Source organism: Nasonia vitripennis, chromosome 2, assembly GCF_009193385.2.
Source record: "Nasonia vitripennis strain AsymCx chromosome 2, Nvit_psr_1.1, whole genome shotgun sequence".
Lineage (NCBI taxonomy): Eukaryota > Metazoa > Arthropoda > Insecta > Hymenoptera > Pteromalidae > Nasonia > Nasonia vitripennis.
Genome location: NC_045758.1, coordinates 1,165,818 through 1,188,315, shown reverse-complemented (window position 1 = coordinate 1,188,315; position 22,498 = coordinate 1,165,818). Strand labels below are relative to the sequence as shown.

The 22,498-nt window shown below is 41.2% G+C and overlaps 6 protein-coding genes across 11 annotated transcripts; 2 read left to right on the top strand and 4 right to left on the bottom strand.

Annotated features, from left to right (window-relative positions):
• Window positions 1–2,659: 2,659 nt before the first annotated feature.
• Window positions 2,660–3,801, top strand: LOC100120749 (late histone H1). Its single transcript, XM_003423983.5, has one exon. It carries the CDS (start codon window positions 2,767–2,769, stop codon window positions 3,487–3,489), a length of 723 nt encoding a protein of 240 aa, XP_003424031.1. The 5' UTR covers window positions 2,660–2,766; the 3' UTR covers window positions 3,490–3,801.
• Window positions 3,802–3,820: 19 nt separating this feature from the next.
• On the top strand, window positions 3,821–13,060 carry LOC100120726. Of its 2 annotated transcripts, none has more exons than XM_031922870.2 (5): window positions 3,821–4,021; window positions 5,002–5,439; window positions 5,519–5,709; window positions 6,125–6,350; window positions 12,058–13,060. In XM_031922870.2, the coding sequence occupies exons 1-4, from the start codon at window positions 3,962–3,964 to the stop codon at window positions 6,327–6,329; spliced, it is 894 nt and encodes a 297-aa protein (XP_031778730.1). In that variant the 5' UTR covers window positions 3,821–3,961; the 3' UTR covers window positions 6,330–6,350; window positions 12,058–13,060. The 2 variants fall into 2 exon arrangements, with proteins under 2 accessions (XP_031778730.1, XP_008216492.1); XM_008218270.4 differs by having other exon boundaries at window positions 3,843–4,021; window positions 5,519–5,712; window positions 12,058–12,349.
• Window positions 5,764–12,579, bottom strand: LOC100679842 (cytadherence high molecular weight protein 2). The gene is made up of 5 exons (XM_031922828.2): window positions 12,376–12,579; window positions 8,500–12,179; window positions 8,309–8,422; window positions 8,084–8,237; window positions 5,764–7,997 (listed from the first exon to the last, which is right to left on the bottom strand). Exons 2-5 carry the CDS (start codon window positions 12,112–12,114, stop codon window positions 6,433–6,435), a joined length of 5,448 nt encoding a protein of 1,815 aa, XP_031778688.1. The 5' UTR covers window positions 12,115–12,179; window positions 12,376–12,579; the 3' UTR covers window positions 5,764–6,432.
• Window positions 12,832–14,749, bottom strand: LOC116416109 (histone H1.2). 4 transcript variants are annotated; one of them, XM_031922868.1, is made up of 3 exons: window positions 14,612–14,749; window positions 13,946–14,513; window positions 12,832–13,604 (listed from the first exon to the last, which is right to left on the bottom strand). In XM_031922868.1, the coding sequence occupies exons 2-3, from the start codon at window positions 14,450–14,452 to the stop codon at window positions 13,131–13,133; spliced, it is 981 nt and encodes a 326-aa protein (XP_031778728.1). In that variant the 5' UTR covers window positions 14,453–14,513; window positions 14,612–14,749; the 3' UTR covers window positions 12,832–13,130. The 4 variants fall into 4 exon arrangements, with proteins under 4 accessions (XP_031778728.1, XP_031778729.1, XP_031778727.1 ...); XM_031922869.2 differs by having other exon boundaries at window positions 14,608–14,709; XM_031922867.1 differs by having other exon boundaries at window positions 13,946–14,547; window positions 14,612–14,707.
• A 169-nt stretch (window positions 14,750–14,918) lies between these two features.
• Window positions 14,919–20,787, bottom strand: LOC100120665 (eukaryotic translation initiation factor 2-alpha kinase). The gene is made up of 11 exons (XM_001604228.6): window positions 19,817–20,787; window positions 19,044–19,170; window positions 18,779–18,953; window positions 18,537–18,693; window positions 18,292–18,466; window positions 17,950–18,211; window positions 17,537–17,647; window positions 17,163–17,446; window positions 16,171–17,079; window positions 15,744–16,088; window positions 14,919–15,668 (listed from the first exon to the last, which is right to left on the bottom strand). The coding sequence occupies exons 1-11, from the start codon at window positions 19,933–19,935 to the stop codon at window positions 15,456–15,458; spliced, it is 2,877 nt and encodes a 958-aa protein (XP_001604278.2). The 5' UTR covers window positions 19,936–20,787; the 3' UTR covers window positions 14,919–15,455.
• LOC100678087 (39S ribosomal protein L46, mitochondrial) lies at window positions 20,779–21,940 on the bottom strand. 2 transcript variants are annotated; one of them, XM_003423982.5, is made up of 2 exons: window positions 21,763–21,940; window positions 20,779–21,656 (listed from the first exon to the last, which is right to left on the bottom strand). In XM_003423982.5, exon 2 carries the CDS (start codon window positions 21,570–21,572, stop codon window positions 20,805–20,807), a length of 768 nt encoding a protein of 255 aa, XP_003424030.1. In that variant the 5' UTR covers window positions 21,573–21,656; window positions 21,763–21,940; the 3' UTR covers window positions 20,779–20,804. The 2 variants fall into 2 exon arrangements, with proteins under 2 accessions (XP_003424030.1, XP_008216489.1); XM_008218267.3 differs by having other exon boundaries at window positions 21,756–21,928.
• Window positions 21,941–22,498: the final 558 nt, after the last annotated feature.

Here is a 22,498-nt window from a genome sequence, read left to right as displayed (position 1 = left end):
TTATCCGCCTGTAAAATCGAGTTTTCGTCGGCAGATTATTCAATGCACATTTGAAAAAAAAAAAAAAAAAAAGTAATGTAACCCCCATCTGCAGTCCGCGATGCAAACGAGCGATTACGTTGACGCGATCCGCGGAACGTTTTTGACCGGTGAATCAAATTACAATTACAAATACGATTAAAGCCGCCCACACTGCACACTGAATATGTCATAAGCACATGTATAATACGCTACAGATTTATAACGCGGCTGTAACACAGCGTATGCGTTGCGAAAGGCGCTTGATAGCTTCAAAGCAGAACTAATAAATAACTTGCTTTCGAAAACTTGAAAAGCACACCTTCGATTTCGCAACACGTAAAAATAATAATCGATCGGAGGATTTATAAATCTAGCAAACTTCCCGTATCGAGGACATATATACATATATACACGCATCCAAGAAAAAATTAGCCATCGAATCGATAACGCGCGCATCGGGTAGCCGTTCGCCAAGTACAACTCTACTGCGCGTCAACTAGCCCATACGAGAGGCGCAGCATCGCAGGGGGAGATTTATCAGTCCTGAATCTGCCCCATAATCAATTTCCAGGCGAGAGAGTTAGAGAGAGAGAGAGCGCAACCAGCCCCAACGCAAGGAATAAAGAAAAAATTCCCGGTTCTCTCTCTCTCTCTCTCTCTCTCTCCATCTTCGTCTCGGGCACGTAACGCGCATGAGTCCGTCCTCGTCGCTCTTGTTGCGAGCGAGCGCATTGTTTGCGGCCGCTTGCGAAGCGCGGCCGTCGGAGAAAGGCCGCGCGGCTCCGCTGCACTTCGCCCGAGTGTTTTCCCCGGGTCGCGCGGTTTTCCGCCGTAGGAATGCTCGAGCTTGCCGCCGATTCCCGCGAGGAAAGCTTCTCCGGGAAGAGTCGAGAGGTGGCCTGGGGTGCTTTTCTCGAGGCCGCGGGAGGTTTCGAGAGCTTGCGGGGCTTGCTACCGATTGCTTCGCGCCGATGTTCGCGGCTCCGCGTTGGCGAAGCGACTGCGCTCTACTTGGAAAATCTCTCGTTTCTCGCGCTTTTCCTCGGGGTAGCGTAGCCGAAGTGCTTTCGGAAGTTTCACCGGACTCGTGTCTTCGCGTCGGGTGGGGAACGTTCGTTGAAAGGGAGACGCCTCGGTGGTAAAATCGACGGCGAACGACGAGCTTTGTTCAACTTCTCGGCGGGAGTCGCTCGTTTGCGGCTCGTACTATTTAGGAAAAATAGGGATTTGCCGAGTCCGAGTGGCCGTGGGCAGCTTTTTATTCGCGAAAGCGATGCCTCATATGATGAAATCGACGAGTGATCGTTAATTATCCGGTACCGAGAATCGTTTCTCAGGTGGGTGAGGCAGTGCGAGCCGAGAGAGGTTACGGAGATTCGGAGTTTGGGTTCGAAATTGAAAAAAAAAAAAAAAAAACCGACTACTCTGCGAGCTTATCGGCGCTTTTATCGAGGTAATTAAACCGCGTTGGTCGATGCGCAAAAAGTTAAAACCGATTGAATATTGGTTAAGTGAATTATGGGTTTGCAATGATGTGATGGCCCGCTAGCCGTGTAATAACGTAAACGTTGAGCTTATGTGTGCAAATATTGCCAGAAAATTATTATGCGTATGGTATTGTGCGAACATTGCACCTTTCTTCAAAAGCTGTCCTAAAAGATCACCTTTTTTAAAACAAAAACTCGAGACAGCGTTGAACCTCCTAGTGTCCCCTGAGCAGCGATATAGCACTGTAGCTCGCATTCGACGTACCATCGGAATATTCAACGGAGGTATCGGCGGAAGAAAAAAAATCGCCCGAAAACGAGCATAAACTAAAATTGCCAAAACTGCGATGCCACCGCTCGAGCCGCGTCGCAAGTACCTGGTCTATACCCGCGATCCAACGACGAACTTTCCCGTAAGCCCCTCAAATTCACCGAAATTCATCCCGAAGCCTTCGTCCCAACCAGTTCGACCCGGTAGCATCCCCTCGCCCATCCTCCCATAAGAGATCGCAAGCGAACGTCGGCAAAATGGCCAAGCTCGCCTCGGCCAGGTTCGAAAGCCCCCAAAAAGCTCCCGCCGAGTCCGGTTCTCGAAATCCCGAGCTCCGGGCCAGCGAAAAAATCGCGGCTTTCGGAGCAATCGAAAAATCGACGAATCCTAGAAAAGAGCGATCGAGCCGCGGCGAGCCGTCGACCGAGCGCCGAGAAACGAGACTCGACTCTCCGCTTCGTCGGCTCGCAGCTCGTCGGGAATCCCCGAAATCCTCAAATGTTTTCCCGCCCCGAGTGGCTCCGTCTTTGCTCCGCAGTACCGCGTCGAGAAATCGCGGAGACGAGGCCTCGCCGAGGAGCACGAGGACGTTATCCGGCAAGGGTGCGGAGAGCCGCGAAAAGCGGCATCTCGGAAAAGCTCCCGCAAGCTCGAAGGCGGCTCGAACCTCGGCTGGATCTTCGCAGCGACGGAGAGCCCATAGTTTGAAGCAGGCGCGGGTCCGAAGAAAAGGGAAAAAACCGTCTCGGGGGTGGACAAAAATCCCGGTACAAGTGAAGAAAGCGTACCGCCAGCAGAGCAGATCGCGGTCCCGCGGAGGCGCAAGTGCGCGCGGGCCTCTCTCCGACGGCCGCGCTCCCGTATGACTATCGAGCCGGCGAGCGCGCCGCTCGCTATTACACTCGCAGCGTCCGAACGATTCGCTCGGTCTCGTGCTATATCAGTCCTCGTACCTAGCCTAGTAAACAAAGCTCTCCGGCGCGCATAATGGCAGAGAAGGCGACAGCAGCGGCAGAATCGGCGCCGGTACCGTCGACCAGCGGCAGCAGCAGCCCCAAGAAGGCGGCGGCAGCGGCGGCCAAGGCGAAGAAGCCCAGGAGCAAGCCGAGCCACCCGCGCACCTCGGAGATGGTCACCGCGGCTATCGCGGCCCTCAAGGAGCGCGGCGGCAGCTCGCTCCAGGCCATCAAGAAGTACATCGCCGCCACGTACAAGCTCGACGCCGAGAAGCTCTCGCCCTTCATCAAGAAGTACCTCAAGTCCGCCGTGGCCTCGAAGGAGCTGCTGCAGGTGAAGGGCAAGGGCGCCTCCGGTAGCTTCAAGCTCTCCGCCGCCAAGGCCGAGGGTAAGCCCAGCGCCGGAGCCGCGGCCAAGAGGGCCAAAACCGCGGCCCCTGCCGCCAAGAAGAAGCCCGCAGCCGCGAAGAAAAGCTCAGCCGCTGCCAAGAAAAGCGCCGCCGCTGCTGCCAAGAAGAAGCCGGCCGCGGCCAAGAAAGCGGCGGCCAAGAAACCGCTAGTGGAGAAGAAGAAGAGCCTCAAGGCGGTGGCGGCGAAGAAGCCCAAGGCGGTGGCGGCGAAGAAAGCAGCCGCCGCGCCGAAGAAAGCCGCGGCTAAGGTGACGAAGAAAGCCAAGGCGCAGCCGGCGAAGAAACCAGCTGCCGCCAAGCCGAAAAAACCGGCGGCCAAGAAGGCCGCGCCGAAGAAGAAGTAGGATCGCTCGTCGCTCCGTAGCCCTGCAACGACGAGACCTCGAGAGAATGAGTGTGTGTGTGTGTGTGTGATTCAAGCACGTGCGTGAAAAGGCCCTTCTCAGGGCCATGACTATTATATATCATATTGTATACCTTTATTATATTGCGTTAATTTTAAGTATAGACTGTGTAATTTATTTGTCGTGCGAGAACATACGCGAGAGCATATTGTACATACTACGCATGTATAAAAGAAAAAAAAAGATAACTGAGATATGAGAGAAAGGCGTATTTCACATAATAAATTTCATTTTTTTACAACAATCTCCAAATCCGAGTGTGTTTAACTTCATTTTCCTTAACTCCCCGACGCTAACTTGTTTCCCTCCGTTTCATTGCAAACCGACAACGCTCCTCCATAAAAATGTCAAGTATACAATAATAATAATAATAACAACACAACCGAACAAAAAAAAAAAATAATAAATAACGATGCAGTACACCGGACGCGTCCTGGTGGGCTTCTGGTTCGACAAGCTCCAGCTGGAGACGGTAAGCGAAAGATATAACCTGCGCGCGCGCGCGCGCGGCGAAAAAAATCTCTCGTTATGCAAATTTTCTCGCGCGTCGCTAAAAATAGCCGCAAACACGCGAAATTCGAAAAAAGGAAAGCTCTCGCGCCTCCAATAATATAAGCGCGCGGTATTCTTGGCAATGGACAAAAAATTGGCTTGTTTGTAAAAGCCGCGATTATTTATAGACGACGCGTCGTCTGCCGCTGTTATGCATTTTGAACTGCCTATACAAGTACACGACACGTATCTATATAGAATTCGACGCGTTATTGATCGCGACGACTGTTGTTGCAACGTGTATATGTACAGTTACTGCGATGATCGAGTCGATTATACATGTCGCCATGTTGGAAGCCTCGCCAAAAAAGCGTCTGGTGTGTGTGCCACGTGTTCACGCGGTCGACCGTTACTACTTGCAAGCTCGCCCGTCCCTGGCTCTACTACTTGTATACATTATATACCAATGTACGCGTTGACTCGAAGGTCCGGAGATTTGTATCCTCAATCAATTCGGCCGAGCGAATTAACGGGAAAACTGACCCAATCGAGCCAACTCCGAGACTCTGTTTACGGCTCGCTTGAGACGCGCGAGCGATAAGCCAGATAGAAGCTCGAGAGAGAGAGAGAGAGAGAGAGAGAAGGAGACCATTGATTTTTCTGCTACCGTGCGAGGTCAATCACGCGAAATATCGTACCGCATCGAACACCAAAAATACGTGTCACGATAGCCTTTAGAGGCAGCGAGTGATTTTCCGAGCGGGACGTTCACTCTCGTGTGCACAGATTTTAAAAACGAGATAATCCATACGCTCTTTCTCCTCCGATGGAAATCCGCGGCTCGCCTTTCACTAGCGCATAGAGTCAATGCAACGCCGTCGCGCCGCCTCGGCCGTTATAATAACAACAATCACGATAATAACCGCCGAGAGCGAGCTGTACACTAGCTTTGATGCACAGGAGATCCGAGAAAAGCTCGAGAGAAAACGCGCCGAGGGTCGGCTGCCCCATCAGCGAGTCGAGAGACTCGTCCAGGCTTACGGCCAACCCGTTCCTCTGGCCCGAGAGGCTTCCGTCTTCCTCGAGTACAAGCAACGCCTGCAGCTGACGTGTCCGGAGATCCTCGACCAGACCTACCGCTTCGAGGGCCGTCGGGGCTGTCCCGACGAGGACCTGGAGTCCAAGAACCCGAAGCGCTACGGTTTGTTTCTCGCGGCGACGGTATCGCCCGAGGAGATCGACGCGGGGCTGGACGGGATCGAGGACGGCTGTCCCCTGGCCTGCACGCCCAGAAGGGAAGCCGTCGCCAGGTCGGTGTTCCTGCTGAGCAAGGCCGCTGATGATGGCCAAGAGAAGGAGGAGGAGTGTCTCCGTTTCGGAGAGGAGTTTTACTTGCAGGTACATATACACTCGATGGGGAGATGGGTGTGGCGAGAGGCTGAATTGGCAATGGCAATCGCTTCCTTTTTCGTCGCAGCTGGCCCACGCGAGCGAGCGCCTCTACCTGCGCTCGGAGCCACCTCTGCTGGACGGCCGATTCGGGCCGCGCGATCACAATCCGCTGCGGCTGAGCGTCAGCCGAGATTGTTATGCCAAGTGGCGGGCCGCTCACTCGAACCCTCGGCGCAGATTCGAAACCGACCGACAGCCCGTTCCCGCCTGCATCAGGTTGTTCCTTACGTTCTCCCCCATTCTCGCGTTTCCCGATAAAAGACTGGAGGCTTTAATGTACTTTGAGCAATCGTGGGGTACGAGCTCGTTTTTTTATTGAAAAAATAGTAGAGAGTCAACTCGCAGAACAAACAAAACATAGTCGACTCGGTATTACCAATTATCATAGCAACATTCTCTTCCCCGGTTCGCGATAAATAAAACAACGTCGCAGCAAGTCAGCATTGTATAAACTTTTCCACGTGATAAAAAAAATTAATTTATAAAATATGTAACATGAACGCTTATACCTATAGTACGCAGTAGTGTACAAAAATTAAAAAGTTATTTTATCTATTTATATTAATTTTTCAAGTTAAACGAGACAGTTCAACTCTACTTGTACTGCTTGTACTACTCTGATTCGGCACAGGCTAGTCATCCAGCACGTGATGACCGGACAGTGCCTGGCCGCGGAGGACCTTGTCTGGCACCGAAGTCTCCTGGGCTTCGAGTGCGGCGCCTCGGTGCACACTTACAGTGACGTGCACCGCGACGAGGGCCCCGAGTGCATCTGGAGCTTTGTCCCTTCGAGCAAGTACGAGAGCCCCGATCGCGAATGTACAAACGTCGCTTAAGAGAGAGTTCTCTATGTACAGGTATCGACGCTAGCTATCTAAATATGTGTATGTACAAAGTATAAAAACTAACTGGGAGAAAGAAGTAGTGTCTGCACGGTGCTCACTCGTTGAAGAACATCTTTTTCGGCTTCTTCTTATCCTCGCTCTTGAAAGCGCTTTGAGAATTGGGAATAAAGTCGGACGACGAATTGGACGAACCATTGTGGAGCTCCGGCTTGGGCTTTTCGCGCATCTTGAAGGACTTATTGAAGTTGCACTTCTCGTCGTCCTCGTCGCTGCTACTCGACATTGCGTCCAGCCGACTTTTTCTCCTGGTGGTGTGCTCGACTTCGAGTGGCTTGTATTTGTTGTTGTCCGCATTAGAATCGGGGTTGTTGGGGAATTGCAACTGGTTGCATTTCATGGTCTTTCGGAAGAGACTGAAAAGCGTGTTTTTCACTTCCGCAGTCTCCTTTGCCATCCTTTCTTTAGCCGCCTTAGTTACGGCTTTGGGTTTGCCCTCGTCTGCGGCTTTAGCTTTCTTCTTCTTTGCCGGCTTTTCAATCGCCTTTGGATCATCGCGATCGCTTAACAGAGCCTCGGATTTCCGCTTTTTGGAAGATTTTTTAGCCACGGCTTTAGCTGGCTGGTTCTCTGCTCTGGATTTTGACGTGGAAGGAGATGTAGATGCCTCAGCAAACACATCATCATTCTCAGCAACGGTATTCTTCGGTTTTGTGACTTTAGATTTTTTTTCAGTTTTCACTATAACATTAACTTTCTTTATCTTGGATTTAGATTTACTCTTGCTGGCAAGTTTCACCTGCTTCTCATCCTCTTCACTTACATTTGTAGCATCTCTTATCAAGGTTTTTTGTTTTTTTAATGGCGGGCTTAGGGATGCATTATTTTTATCGTCCATTAAATTTCTATCATCGTCACACATTGCAGATAACTTTCTCTTCATATTCACATCATCTTTACAATGTTCAAGTTTTGGTAATTTTTTCTCTTTTACCTTTTTAATCTTCTTTGGCTTTTGTATGAAATGTTTTATGTCAAATTTATTCCTTTTACTTTTTACTTTTTTAGACGTGATTTCTTCTTTTTTAATTTTAGTTGGCGAATCCATTAACGTCTTTGCTTTAGCTTTCTTGTTCTTTTTCTTGGCATCCTTTATCGTATCTGCAACTATATTTTCCTTACTAAGAGTCTCATCATCTTTCTTAACTTTTTGGGGTAAACTCTTTAAATTTTCATTCTTAGGCGTTTTTTCTTTTCTCTCGTTTTTAATCGGCGATTCGCCTGGATTTTCGTTTTTAAAAAGAATTTCGCTGTCCGAAGTTACTGCTAACAAATGTGCAGAATTTTCATAGTTCTCTGATTCTTTCGTTTTACCTGGTGAATTTGTAACATCTGCTTTCTTTTTGGGAGTCTTTTTCTTTTTGTCGAGTTCTGTGGTCATATCTGATGACTTTACTTGTTTAGGAGTTTTTACTTTTTTGGTGTCAGTCGCATCTTTCGTTTTTGCTTTCTTTTTCTTGATCTTGGTTGGATTGCTTTCAGTAGACTTCGATTGATTTCCAGTGTCTTCTAATTCTTGCTTCTCTTGATGGAGCGGCTTATCTGGCTCATCAACGAGCTTCCTTCGTCGCGCCACTATCGACACTGCGGGCCTCACATTCACTGTAAACAAAATATTCTCACATGAATAATGATGATAATAATAATAAAGCGACGACTAATGTGATCTAAAATTTAAAATTACTGACTTGTCTCATACGAATCGCCATGATCTTCAGATTTCAAAACGCACGAAAGTGTAGGTGTAACTTTTCTTTTAAACGCTTCATAGGCGTTGAGGCCAACCTTTAGAGTAGTTTTGGAAAACGAAAACTGTTCACCAATCAAGTTGTTGTTGAAAAGCTGCAGAAAAAATATTAAGAATCATTAAACGAATTCCACACTATAATGAATTTCAAAGAAAAGAGATTTACATTTCTTGGTACTTCAAGAAGATATATATCTTCATCAGGAGAAAAATTACTGGATGCCATTGTAGACTCGTAAGTAGCTGGTAATAGTTTGTCTTTTTTAATGAGCTGAGGGATCTGAAAAATAAAAATTGATATCAAACTCATTTTCATGACAATAGTACAACTTTAAATAGATTGACTGGCATACTTACATTTGTTATTTTTTCCTGAGATATTTCTGTTGGTTCTGGTGTAGCTGAAGCTTCATTAGCTGTCCTTTGATCGTCATTGCTATCTAATACTGATACCTTACTCTGTCCCTCAGTCAAATCTTCCATGGAAGAAAATAATTCTTGAGACTCCACATAATTTTCTTGAGTACCTGCACTCTCTTGGGTTTCGTGGATAACGACATTTTTTCTACTTTTATCTTTATCTGTAGCTTTTCTTTTTTGCTCATTATCATCTGCTTGGCACGTTTTGATAGATTCTTTCGAATTATCTGTATTCGAAAATTTCGAAGAGATTGATTTTAATAAAACGTTTTTCTCTGATATCAGTGAATTATCTTCTTTTGTTGTTTCATTTGATTTCAACAACTTCTCAGATTTCTCTTCATCAGACCCATCTGATTTAAAATGATCAGATTCCACTTGTTTAGATAGAACATCATTTTTCTTGTCATCTTCATCTTCACTTGAACTACTACTGCTATCTTTCTCTATCAAATTCATTTTTTTGTATTGTGATAGTCTATGGGTAGTTGATGGTGACATAGATCTATCGCTATCGCTATCGTCATCTTCGTCTGGCAATTTTACATTTACTTTATTAGCGTTTGCCAATATGTTTTTCGGCTCTTCTATGTCGGATTCTTCATCACTTTCTTCATTTAAATCAATTGCTTCTTTGACTTGTTTGCTACTAACTTTATTTTTTTTCTTGGACTTTGAAGCTTTTTCTGCCCCTGATTCAGTTTTTTCCATGGTACCAATTGAAAAACTATTCTCAACCATTAGCTTAGGAAGTTCTGATTCTTGATAGCCTTCAGGCATAGGAACTTTATGTTCCTCGATGTCTATGTCATCATCAACTTCAACTTTTTTATCAATACTATCATTTGAATCTTCGCTATCATTATCAAAACTCAAACGTTTCATTTTTTGTAGATGTTGCTTTTCGTATGAGGACATTATATCTTCTTCAACATCTGCAGCTTGATTTTTCGCATTATCAATTACTTGATCTTTATTCTCCAATTTTATCTCATCATCATCACTGCTAGAATCAATGTTTGTCAAATTGGTTTTTTTCATCTGTGAACGGTGATTTAGAGTATGGTTTGGAACATTTTCCTTTTCTTCACTGTCACTATCTTGACTTTTAGTAATGGTTTTCTCTGCAGGTTTACTATCTTTCTTAGAATCTGCTTTCTCACTTTCATCCGATTCCGACTCTTCAATATCATTATTTTTAATACTAGCATTCTGGGTAGGATTCTCACTGTCATTGCTATCTTCCAACTTTTGCCTTTTACTATTTTTCTTTTTAGCATTGGTATTTTTGATAGGAAAAGGGCTCTTTTCGTCTTCACTGTCTTCTGAATCATCATAATTAGCAAAATCTATTCTTTTCATTTCAGCAAGACGTCTTTCAGCATGTATAGATAAATTCCCCTCTTCGTCATCTTCACGTTTTTTAGATTGGAAAACAGCTGGTGTCTCCTCGATTTCACTTTCCTCTGATTCTTCACTGTCACTTTTTTTATCTGGCAGAATGAACTGTACCGGAGGATGTTTTTTAACTTCATCTTCACTTTCAGAGGATTCTTCATCATCTGCAAGTTCCGATTTCTTATTCTGTGAGAGCTGTTTTGATGTCTGTTCATGAACTTTCACTTCTTCATCATTTTTTTCTGTCAATTTAAGGTCTATTAGAGTTTTCTCATTTTCACTTTTCTCAGACTCTTCACTGTCATAATCTTTGGCATCCAAAGATTTTATAGATTTAGAATCTTCCTCAGTATTTTTATTCATAAAGTGCGATTTTTTATAATTTTTAACAATATCTGAAAGGTCTTGCTGTAATTTTATTTCGTATGATTCTTCGCGGTCACTAGATTTATTCAATATTTTTCTGCTTTCTTTACTCAAATTTTGTTTTTCACTTGTTGGTGATGATTGTAGGCTTGCGATGTCTGATATTACACTTTCATCCATACTTTGGTCTGATGCTGTATTTGGATGAATGATTATTTTTTGTGTTTGTTTATTCTTAGTTTTGATGGCATGAGCATTTTTTTTAGATGTTTCACTAGCAATAGAGCTTTCTTCCACACTTTCTTCATTTAAGAGTTCATCTTTGTCCCTGGGTATTTTTTTTATTTCTTTATCAGGGCGTTTTTTTATCTTGGAATCATTTATTTTACCATTATCTGAATCCATCTCATTTTCTGCTTCATGTAAATCATAATATTCATCAGAACTTTCTTCAGTTTCTTGTTTGGAATTATCAATGACATCCCCATTTTGTGTGTCCACATATTCACTGTCACTACTGCTTTCTGACTTTTTCTTTGCGTCTTCTTTTATCTGTTCAATAATAGTGTGTTTTTCTTCTATGATTGATTTGAGCTCTTTGTTACTAACAATTTTGTACTTTGTTGTCACTCTTTCTTCTCCAATGATTTTTAGTGGAAGCTTGTGTCTCGTATTGGATACGATATTTTTTGACGTATTGTTCAAACTATTTTTTGATTCTTCATTAGTCTTTTCAGGTTTAAGATTTTCTTGTACCTTATTTTTTTTTTGTATACCATAATCTGACTTTTTATTATCTGCTCTTTTATTAACAGAGACATTTTCTTCTCTCGAATCTTCTTCTATGCCTGAATCTCTGGGTTGATTCATCACTTCATTCTGTGAAAATCTAAGTCGGCTAACTGACCTTCTACCTCTATGTGCATCCGATAAAGTATCTGAGAAGATCTGTGTACTTTGAGCTTGGAAATCTGATGGAACAAATTCATCATTCCAATCATCTCCTTCTGATGCCTCAGGAGTCTTCCTGCTAACACCATTTATCACAGAAGTTAAATTTCTCTTAACGTCTTTTGGTCTCTTATTTACATTTTTTTTAGTTCTTGAACTCTGCAATTCTTTGCCTTCTTTTACAGGAGTTTCGTTCATTAATGTTAGTTTACTACTTACATTATTATCAACTTTGCTAGTAGTAGCACTTGTAACATTCTTAATATTAACTTTTCTATTACTCTTATGTGGTGAACAACTTTTAGCTTTGAACTGCTTATCGATCAAACCATTTTCTCTTTTCTGCTTTGGAGTTTTAGATGGCTTTTCAAATGGATCGCTGATGTTCTCAATGACACTTATATCAATACTTGGTTCCCAGATATGTGGGTGAGGATCATCTGGATTTTCGCTGTCTAATTCAGATTCTGTCTTTTTTCTACCTTGCTTTTCAATGAACAGCCACATAAAGCCTTCATCACCTACATCCGATTTAGATCGATCTTTGCTGGTAACTTCAAAACTATTGTAAAATTTCTTGTAGTCATCATCGCTGAAATCTGATTCATCTGTGACATCTGTGTTCTCTGTTATTTTCTCTAAAATTTTCTTTTTGCATTTTAGATACTGACTGTAGGTTTTAATAGCAGTTGATTTCTTTAATTCCTGATTTATGATTTTGGTACTTTTCCGAATATGACTTTTGGATGAAAGTGTGTGAACTAATGAATTATCTTTCAGACGGTTCGCTACAGTATTCTCAACAGGACACCAGCCCAAGTATTCCTCGGAATCCATTGCAATGATTCCTGTTAAACTTGCCAATAAAAAAGTATAAACTTCAAATCCTCAGAAAATAATACCTAAAAATAAATTAATGTTGACAATTAGTGTACCATAAAAGTATTGTCTGAGGTTATAAATTTTATTTTTGTGAAAAATGTGAATTCTAACCAGTCTATTAAGATACGCTTTAAAGCTATACTTGAAAATGTAATAATATTGAAATAAATTGAAATGAATACACATTTTATTTATATAGTGCATAATGTTTCTAACCTCAGTTCGTGCAAGCCGAAATTCCATTTTCATACATGCTTTACGTAAACCTAGGTATTTGTATCACTTATCATGTGTAACCGATCGATTTTTCTCTTTATCATCGATGAAATTTGCGATAATTAAAATTTGGTTCAATGTTTAATCGGTTTTCAACGGAACTAAACATTGGAAACACGTTCGGCGGGTTCGTTTCTAGCACGTGTAGAAATTTGATTTTACCGACCGAGGGGATGGGTCGGACGGTATACATATACATATAGATAAAGCGCACGTTACGCGGAATTCAAACATGATCACCATCTTCTAATCCTAGGAGAATGTAAACAATCCATTACCAAGAATTGAGACCACTCTCTCTTCGTGCAAACAAAAATATTTTGAATATAATTAATCATTCAGATGTTGGACTGTCGCTTTGCCTATAGAGAAAGTAAAAGGAGCAGAATTCATAGATTTATTCTCAAACAAATATACTGTATTTTATCAGTTTTCTTACAAACACATTGTACTGAATACAAAGTTTTTAACTCAACTCACGATAAATAAAGGACGAAATAATCTTATATCATAGTTGATAATTTAGTACGATACGATAATTAAGTTAATTATATATAAAAACACCACTTTTTGAGCTTGTATACTTGGCCAAGAAGAGGTAGATTAAAAAAAAAAAAAAAAAAAAGAATACAAGTGATGAAAAACATATCTAAAATTAAAATGAATCTAACTTTGAAAATGGTAACTCTATACGATCAAGCCGTAGCTTTCTTCTTGGAGGCTGCGTTTGTAGCTTTCTTCTTTGGAGCTTTTGCTGCAGCTTCCTTAATTTTTTTAGCGGGAACCTCTTTGTCTGCAACTGACTTTTTTTCAGTTTTCCTCTTCGTAGCCTCTTTCACCTTGGCTGATGGCTTTTTCTCCTTTTCCGTCACTTTAGCCTTATCCGACTTTTTCGGCTCCCTCTGCTTCTCCTCTTTTTTCAAGGCCTTTTTTGCGTCCTCGGGAAGTTTGAAGTGACTTCCAGAAGAAGCTCCTGAGCCCGAAACTTGCAGTAGCCAGCCCTCCTCCCCGGCGGTCCTCAGTAACTTCGTCACCCTGCTCATGCGTTGGTCGCTGACTTCATATTTGTCGACCATGTGCTTCTTGATGGCGGGGATCGATGCGCCTTTTCTGTCCTTGATCTCGGACACGGCGTGGACGATCATATCCTTAGTGGTCAGAGATTTTGCCTGTAAAAGCACGATACGATAAGCTTCATACGTTTATAGAGCAACACGATAGGTGCGTCCTTGATTTTCTTCCGCGCGCAATTAGAAACAAAGAACCGCACTAACTGCAATTTCCGCTCGAGTAAAAACTTTTTCCCGCCTATGTGTATAACGATGGAAAATTTCTCGTGTCTACGACGCGAATCCTTTGTTCCGGGAAAGGGAGAGGCGAGCGAAAATTCAGCAAAATTGTCTCAATAAAACCGTTACGAATTCGATAAGCAAAAACCCGCAAATCCAGATTATTTGGCAATGATAGAAGACGCGCGTATATGTTGTACTAAGATTTATTATGCACTTACCTCGGGCATCTTTGCAGCAGCTTTCTTGATCTTGGCAGCAGTACTAGCAGATTTGCTCTTCTTGGCGGTCCCGCTCGTACTGGCGGCGGCTTCGGAATCGACGGCGGTGATAGTGACGGCTTTCTTCGCGGCCGCAGCGGCTTTCTTTGTAGCGCCCTCCGCGGCTGGTTTTTTCTTCGGCGCGGCGGCCGGGGATTTTTGTTTGCCCTTTGTCGCAGCGGCTGTCGATGCCTTTTTCTTCTTCGACGACTCCTTGGCTACCTCCTTCTCCTCCTCTTCGTCGCTTACCTCGCTACTGTTATCTTCCTCTCCGTCCTGTTTTTCTTCGTCTTCGTCTTCGTCTCCTTCTTCGCCTTCGTCGGTCTCGCTCTCTTCTCGACTGCTGGCCTCCTCGGAGTCTTCCTGTACGCTCTGACTTTGGTTCAGATCGGCTTCCTCTTCCTCGGAGCCTGACTCGTCGGATAGGTTTTCCTCCTGCTCGCTCGGACTTGATTCTGCCGAAGACATGCTGTCGCGAGTCTTTATTTTTCACAAAACGAAGGCAATTTCCGGAAACTGCAGCAGGCGACTGCAGAGAAACAATAGAAGAATCGGCGCGCAAACTATATTCGAGAATATGTGTAGGTATAATATATATCTGCGGGCTTATTATACAGGTATACCTACGGCTTATGTAGCGCGAAATTCGCTTTGAATCTAGGAAAGGTATTGAAATCACTTAGAGGTGTATGCGCGTATCCAGACCGGGCAAGACTGAACCGAAATCCGAAATTCCGAATGCGGATCGCGGGTTCTGTTCGAGCGAGAAGATACTCCCTTTATTACCGATTTTGCTCGACCTTCTAACCTAACTTGAGGCGCTTATCATTGTAAACACGTATAGAACCTTTTGAATGTCAATGTTTTCATTGGATTTGTGAACTGGACTTATATAGGACGTAAGTATAGGAATATATGAATGATGAGAAAAAGCTTAATCGGTTTCTAACATCAAAGGACGTTTATTTTTGAAAATTTTAATTTCATACGCAACTTTGAGTATAAAAAATACAATTCGACTCGAGTTCTCGTCCTTAAACGAAAATAAAATAAATTACATGATTATTAACTACTCGGAAATGTTCAAACATTCACTCGTAAATATAGAAAATGTTTATAACGAACTCGAAAAATATTTATCTAGTACACATGCATGAGAAAAAAAAAATTGATCGATGAATAACAATGAATATGATGAGCTATTAAAGATTCTCATAAAACTATAGTAGGATGATCTTTATAATACTAACAGGACGAAAATTGATTTTATTTAACAAAGTTTTTCAAATTCAAATTAAGTAACTTATATGCAACATTCAATGAATTAAAATGAATAGATCTTAATTACACTTTTAAAACTTAATAGATTAATTTTAAAAAATCATTATCCTCTCACATTTGCTTATGCACACTTTCACTCTCCGCTCATAAATATTTCATATCACGTATGTATAGCACATTTTCATGATAATTAACAAACATTTTCCAAAGAATCGCTTCCACTGCTATTTGCTATAGAGGAATGCCTACTCATCTGCGGTAGTTCAAAGTGCCATTTGGAATTTTCATTCTGGTTCAAACTATTTGGAATTTCATTTTTCAGGAATGGAGGACGAGCCTTTATTCCTAACGTCGTTGGTCGTTTTTCCGGATTCTCGTCCAACATCATTTTCAATAGTTGAAACTACAATGATAGAAATTTTTGTTAGGTCTACTGCATAAAAAATAAAAAAGTTGCAAAGAGGACTTTGATACTTACTTCTGCAGGGTGCTGCAGAGAGAAATTATCTGGAAAAATTGACTTTCTCAAATTTGTTAGAGCACAAACTCTTTCCATCTCTGTTGAGAATGGAATTAACAATTCAAATAAAATTATTCCAAGGGAATAAATGTCGACTTTGTAGTTGTAGTTATGCCCATTCATCTGTTCTGGAGACATGTACAGGTGAGTTCCAACGCGCGCGGTATGCACCTTCTTGAAAACATTCACTTCATTGGTATTGCATGGTGTATGAACTCCGTTAATGCCCTCAGTCATTGCAGTTACAAGTCCAAAGTCGCCGATTTTTATCTTATCATCAAATGCAAAGAAAATGTTGGAGGGCTGCAAAATAAATTCGTTAAATTAGCATACAAAACCATCATTAAACAATACCATAACAAACACTCAGAATCTAAATATATACCTTCAAGTCACGATGAATCAAACCCTGTAAATGCACATATTCTACTGCGTCAACAATTTGTTGAAAAATATTCAAAATCCTATGAATATCACGTTCAGTACTTTGCGTCTTGAGCCACTCTCTGAGACTCAATCTTTGACAAAGTTGCATTTGGATGTACAAAAACATTTTCGTGTTAGATTTTCCGCTGTCTTTACGCTTTCTTAAATCTAAACTCAGCTCGGATTTCCTCTTTGCGAGATCCTTGCTTTTCGATTCTTCAAAAACAATAGAATCGTCTGTTTCATTGCTCTGACCATTCTTGCTACTTTCAATTGACAGCTCTACGCTTTCGGTACAGTTGTCTATTCTGCACTCACTTTGGCGAGGGTCGTCATCATTCGCGTCTGACGGCGCATCGAACACTATAAAAGAGTCATCATTGTTCTTATTAAGTTCAAATGCTTCGCACGCACTGTCTAAGGACGACGGCTCGCTAGGTGGTACTTCTATATGTACCGAAGTATCTGCAATGGAAGATTCGGATGCAAAATCAGAATTAGGAAATTTTTTGTGATTTGACCACTGCCTATCGTGCTCCTCCTGCCAACCTGCTGGTGGACACTCAAGCCAGGCATTGAAGTAGCGAACAATATTGTGATGATCCAGTTTGGCCAGAGCTTTTACCTCGCGCATAACGCGCTCTCTCGAGTATCGACTATTTGGCAACGCGATTCTTTTAATTGCATAGTTACAGTCATCAATTTTGTTTCTAGCTTCAAAAACTACTCCGTAACCACCACGACCTAAACAGTCCAGTGGTTCATAATCAGTCAGGTATCGCGAATTAAAGTTAGCGTCAGCGTCCTCTGAATTACTCTTCAGACTTTCAGGTTTGGTTTCAACAACGTGTCGTTCAACTATTAGAGGCTGAAAAAGAAAAAAAAAAGATAAATATATACAGTTTTAGAGTCATTTTTTAATCAATTTAAGAATTAAATAGAGAGTCTTACTGGTAATATAGCATCCTTGGTTTCAGCAGTTGCATTCAAAAGTCTTTGTGTCAACATGAAATTTAGCAAAATAGCTGTAGTAATCGATATTATCACTACTTCTCTCCACCAGTACCACAGAGAAACAATAATAACTTGTACAGGGGTATCATCTTCTTCTTGATATTCTATTGATGGAGATGGTGATGAAGTTTCCACTAAATTTTTTTTTGGTCCTGTACCATTGCATTGGCTGCCTCCCTCCAACTGAATCTGTTCTTTTGAGTATAAGTAAAATCCATTTCCTACGAATCAAGATAATGGGAACAGAAATTTTGGTTTAGAACAACTCATAAACAGTACTAAAAATGTTTACTTAGCTACACAGAACCTACCATTTATGTATTCTGAGTTATACAAAACAGATAATGCAGTGGTACTTAGTACTTCACTCATTTCAAATGGTACTTCTTTACTTTTATCATTTCCGACATCTTTAGAAAATTCTTTAAAAGCATAAAATAAGTAAGAAAGCAGTTCAACTTAGCAAAGAAAATAGTTGGAAGAGGAAATGTGAACATAGCCCTGGCTTTTTGAGATGTTAGTTGTAAGTTTATCTTCATTCAACTATAATGTTCTAATCATTATTACAAGGAGCTACGTAAAAGTTTTAAAGTAATATCCCTTGACTAAAAAACCAAGGTAACAAGATTTCATGTTGCGGTAAACACAATCAAGTTTGTACAATAAAAATTGTTTTGTTGACATTTCTTCTTTGATTTAATCATGCAAATGTATTTGTGCTTACCAATAGCAGGATATGGCCTCCAAGGATACTTAATTAATTCCGTTGGAGCATGATCAATTGCTCTGCGAAAAGCGGGATTTTCTTGTATATACAATTGTCTTTCATGCATACCTATATATAGCCCAGGATTTAAGGAAAATTCGGCATCTAACTCGGAATCTAATTGTGAAGATTCAAATAGATTGACTTCTTTTAGTGGTGTGATAGCACCATTTTCATATACCTGGTCACCTCTCCAAACTGCTACCACTGGAGAGTCAAACTGTAATGAAATAAAAATATATTCTAATTACAAACATGACTAGAAAGGTATGATAAAATGCATTTATAAATAAAACAAACCTTGTGTTCCCACAACTTGATTTGAGGGTTTGTTTTACTGTAAGCTATCACAAGACCTTCAGGAACAATGGTCCGGATTTCTATTTCTAAAGTCACTGGTGGAATTTCTTGATGACAATCTGCATTCTCACGAGGCAACATAGTTAAATCATGTTGGCCTACGCTAAAGTTCCACCTGAAACAAAAAAATAAATGTTGATAGGAATTACCTGTTCTCAATATGTCCATCATATTTCAGAATTTACCTTTCAATTCCTGTCCTAGGCTCACCAGCTCTTACTGTATGTTGATGATGTCGTACAATTAAAACGTCTTCCTCTACCAAGCTCTCTCCATTAGTTTTATTAGTGCAACTACTCATTTTACATTCATAAAGGATCCTCCCACTTGTACTTGATATACCTGACAGATTAAATAGCTTTTAAGAGTCTCTATTCATTAAATATCACACTATTTCATAGTAAAATAAGCAAATTTCATTACATACCATAAGTTTTGGTCTCTTTACCACCAGAAAAAATAAGGTCATCGGAATAACGAAAAGATGATTGCAAAAGCTGGTCCACCGAAACAGGTACAGCTTCAAGATTCTCTCCATCAAATTTGTACAAGCCTCCATTCAACGAAGGGATTAAGCGTACCCATTGACCGTTGTTATTCAACTAAAAAAGATTCATCAAATTTTTAATTCCATCGATACCACATCGAGATAAGCACACAAAAGAAGAATATATAGAAGAATTATTGCATACGTCTCTTCTATGAATGTTAGATGAAAGCAATGGCTGCTTTTTAAAATCCAATGACCATTTTTTCTGGCCTTCGAGAGAAGCATCAAGAGCTGTAAGTTTTCCATCTAAAGTGCTGACGTACAACAAGCTAAAAAAATGATAAAATTGTTTAGTCAACTCCGCAAACTCAATGACACCTATGCAGCAATACGTTTGGTCAATCAAATAGTAGCAGTAATTAAAAAAAAAAAGTAAAATCAATTATTAGAAGCCGCTTAAAAGCGCGTATGACTCATTAGCGATCGATATAATGTTATTATTGTACATGCACAGGTATATATACACTGCACACACGGCGAGTAAAGCGCGCGCAGCACTCAAAAATCGAGTGAACTCAGTCTCCATCAGCCAATCACAGCCGATATCTCGCTATAGAAGAGATATTCAACAGCTCGGATAATAATAATGTTTACACGCGGCTCTGCCAGACTTTTTTTATTTGATTTTCGTAATCCAGTGCGCGTCGATATCCCATACAGGTGACTTCTGGAGCCCGCGCTCCGAAGTTCCATACGAACAACTGGCGCTGGTATCAGGCCACGAATTTTGCAATTACGTCATCCATTGTTGTTAACATCGCAGCTAGTCGAAAGTCTGTTATGAAAAACGGAAAAAAAATCGAAGAAACGCACCCGAGTTCCAAAAATGTATGCATAGGTAAATAAACAATCTCCACGCCGAGTATTACATGCAGGGTAAGCATAGGAAAGTCTATTGTATATTTATATGTGTACCTGCGGGACGGCGCGGCAGCCACTGCGTCCTTGCAGTACGGCAGCTGTCTGATCTCGGCGCACGTCCTCGCCGCGAGCAGCAGCAATAAGATGCTCGGCCAGCTGCTCCATCGCGGCATCTTCACGATAACAACTGATGGCTATCTGTATATGTATATCTGTTACGCTTCGCTCGCTCGCGAGCCTGCTTTCCTTCAGCTTGTCTCGCTTTCAGGAGTCCTCTTCGTTCTCGGGACTGACTGTAGCGACTGATGAGGATGACGACAATGCGCTCGTTGAAGAGCTCCTCGACATCCTGGTCGCACTGTCCGCGACGACCATCTGAAAGGTCGTGATAAAATAGCTGGAATATCTCTCGCGCGTCGTATAAGTGATTTCTGATGTGTAAATACACTCCGGACCGAACTGTTGTCGTTGTCGGACTGACGATAGGGGACCGTGGGGAACACGTCGGTGCAGGATTCGTATGTGCGGGGAGAGCCGATTGGCTGCTCCGAATTGTAGAAAACATGCGCTAACGAAAATAGGTAGGGAGTTATCTGAGATGATGCTCTTATACGACGTTCTCGCGCCAGAATAGGAGAAAGATGATGATGGTCTTGTTGTTTGTGAAAGAGGATTGCCCACATGGGCTCTCTTTCATGCTTGATGATAAAATAGACTGTGAATTTATTTTCTTACTATACTTATTTATCGCGCGCCTTTCTGAGCTGCGTACTATTATCTCAGTAGTATATATTTTAAAGGAGTCTACAAAGGTCTTTCCTGTCTGAATTGGTATCAGTGATTTTTTAGATAATGCATATTGCGTAGGGAACGTTTGGCCGCACGGTCGTTGTCACAGATTATAGTATTTAAATATAATTGTATAACGATTGGATAAAACCTAATAAAAATTTGGAAATTCTCTATTTCAAAAGTTTGATGTTGAGCAGACGTTCATAAAAATAAATTATACAAGATTAACAACAATAAAATGGACTGCTTTTTATTTAGATGTTATAAATAAATGTTTAATATGCTTATAAATGTTTTCTGGTATGACTTTAGTGAGCTCGTTAGCTGTCAACCATTTATGTTGGGTTTTAGTGGTGATCGAACCACTCTCATATCTTGCCAGAAAATAAAATACTTTATCTCCACTTGCATTGTCTTTGGTTGTGTGGGCAGTATATCCAACAGGGGCATTTCCGTACAAAAAGGCATTAAACTTATCTCCACAAGACTCGTTCAAAATTCTTTTGGCTGCCTGTTTCAATGTTTCTCCTTCATTTACAATGCCTTTTGGAGGCAGCAAAGCATCTTTCTCTCCCTTGGTACCGTCCTCAGTAAACAGAAACAAACTCTCACTCAATTTACTTTTTAAATTATTAGTTTTTTCATCTAAAGTCCTGGGGGTTGTTTTTATATTTTTCAATTCATTTAGACAATTTTCTTCGATATCCACAACAGACTGAGCAATGTATTCTTCTGGGGCCTTTTTCAGCAGGTGCAGCTTTCCCTCTTTCAGCAATTCAAAATTTGACTTTAAACTTTTCTCAAATTCCATGTCATTTAATGTTTTTTGCATTTTTTCTTCTAGCTTGGTTTTTTCATGAGTTATGGCTGGTTGTCGCTCAATACAAATTGACACATACACGTCACTCTTACATTTCTGGGGTGGTATCGATGACAAGCTTGCTGTGTGTTGATTGATGTTTGATGGCAACTTTATCAGCGCCCTTAACAAAGCACCATTTGTCTTTATGAAATTCATATTTCCTTCTTAATTCTGGTTAAATAACTGAAAAATGTTCCTTATTCCTTGAACTAGAGGTTGCTACAACCTATATTGTTGACACTAAAAATATATAAAAAACATAATTTTAATGACATAAAAATATATTGGTTTATTACTATTGATACTGTTACTGTAAAGTAAATATTTGCGTTAAATAACCTAGTACCATAATTCTGCTATACTTTCCAGTTGAAGGTTTTCAAAATGTTATGAGTATGATATCATAACCTTCGAAATAGTATGGTTTTTGTCGCTAAAAAGTACCAGGTTTTCTGCTCCAAAACGGAAGCACAAAGTTCTCACTAGTATTATCTGTTATCTGCAGTCTGCACGCAGAAGTATAGCAATAAAATACAGATACTTTTATCGCATCGGTAAGTCGCGGTTTGTTGCCATGCCACGACAATGGCGCTGCGGTGCGCCCGCGGAAAATTCAAATATAACTTTGGTGATGATAATGAATAACCATTCGTTTGTCAAATTATTACTCATGTACAAACTGTGATAAAAAGATTACCATTAAAGAAATGACTAAATATTCGACTCAATCCACGTTGTTATCACATTCGACGATGGGAGAATATGCAACAATAATCAACATTCAAATGTTTTGTCTCATTGGATAATAATTGTTTTCATACATAATTGGGAAACTGAATAGTTTGCTGGATCGATTCGCCCAGTTTATTAAGAGAGAGAATGGCTTAGTGTTTGGTGAAATAGAAAATGAGCTTGCCCCAATCTCGAAAGTAAAGTAAATTTTCAAAACTTTTATTGGAGGTGAATAAAAACAATTTAATCGAGATATATAAATAGTAAAGTCTGTATAACGGGAAAACTCGAAAGTTTCCAATGATTAATTTTCCATTTTCCAATCCCTTTTCCGGACTGCTCCGAAAGAG

Excerpts from the sequence above, each read along its gene's own strand:
- LOC100120749 (XM_003423983.5), top strand. The coding sequence starts at position 2,767 with ATGGCAGAGAAGGCGACAGCAGCGGCAGAATCGGCGCCGGTACCGTCG.
- LOC100120726 (XM_008218270.4), top strand. The coding sequence starts at position 3,962 with ATGCAGTACACCGGACGCGTCCTGGTGGGCTTCTGGTTCGACAAGCTC. Across the intron at positions 5,440-5,518 it reads GAGAGGAGTTTTACTTGCAG|CTGGCCCACGCGAGCGAGCG; the intron begins GTACATATACAC and ends TTTTCGTCGCAG. Across the intron at positions 5,713-6,124 it reads GTTCCCGCCTGCATCAGGTT|GCTAGTCATCCAGCACGTGA; the intron begins GTTCCTTACGTT and ends GATTCGGCACAG.
- LOC100679842 (XM_031922828.2), bottom strand. The coding sequence starts at position 12,114 with ATGGATTCCGAGGAATACTTGGGCTGGTGTCCTGTTGAGAATACTGTA. Across the intron at positions 8,423-8,499 it reads CTCAGGAAAAAATAACAAAT|ATCCCTCAGCTCATTAAAAA; the intron begins GTAAGTATGCCA and ends TTTATTTTTCAG. Across the intron at positions 8,238-8,308 it reads TTCTTGAAGTACCAAGAAAT|CTTTTCAACAACAACTTGAT; the intron begins GTAAATCTCTTT and ends TTTTTTCTGCAG.
- LOC116416109 (XM_031922868.1), bottom strand. The coding sequence starts at position 14,452 with ATGTCTTCGGCAGAATCAAGTCCGAGCGAGCAGGAGGAAAACCTATCC. Across the intron at positions 13,605-13,945 it reads CTGCTGCAAAGATGCCCGAG|GCAAAATCTCTGACCACTAA; the intron begins GTAAGTGCATAA and ends GTGCTTTTACAG.
- LOC100120665 (XM_001604228.6), bottom strand. The coding sequence starts at position 19,935 with ATGCCGCGATGGAGCAGCTGGCCGAGCATCTTATTGCTGCTGCTCGCG. Across the intron at positions 18,954-19,043 it reads CTAACATTCATAGAAGAGAC|TTGAATAACAACGGTCAATG; the intron begins GTATGCAATAAT and ends AATCTTTTTTAG. Across the intron at positions 18,467-18,536 it reads CCTAGGACAGGAATTGAAAG|GTGGAACTTTAGCGTAGGCC; the intron begins GTAAATTCTGAA and ends TTTTTGTTTCAG.
- LOC100678087 (XM_003423982.5), bottom strand. The coding sequence starts at position 21,572 with ATGAATTTCATAAAGACAAATGGTGCTTTGTTAAGGGCGCTGATAAAG.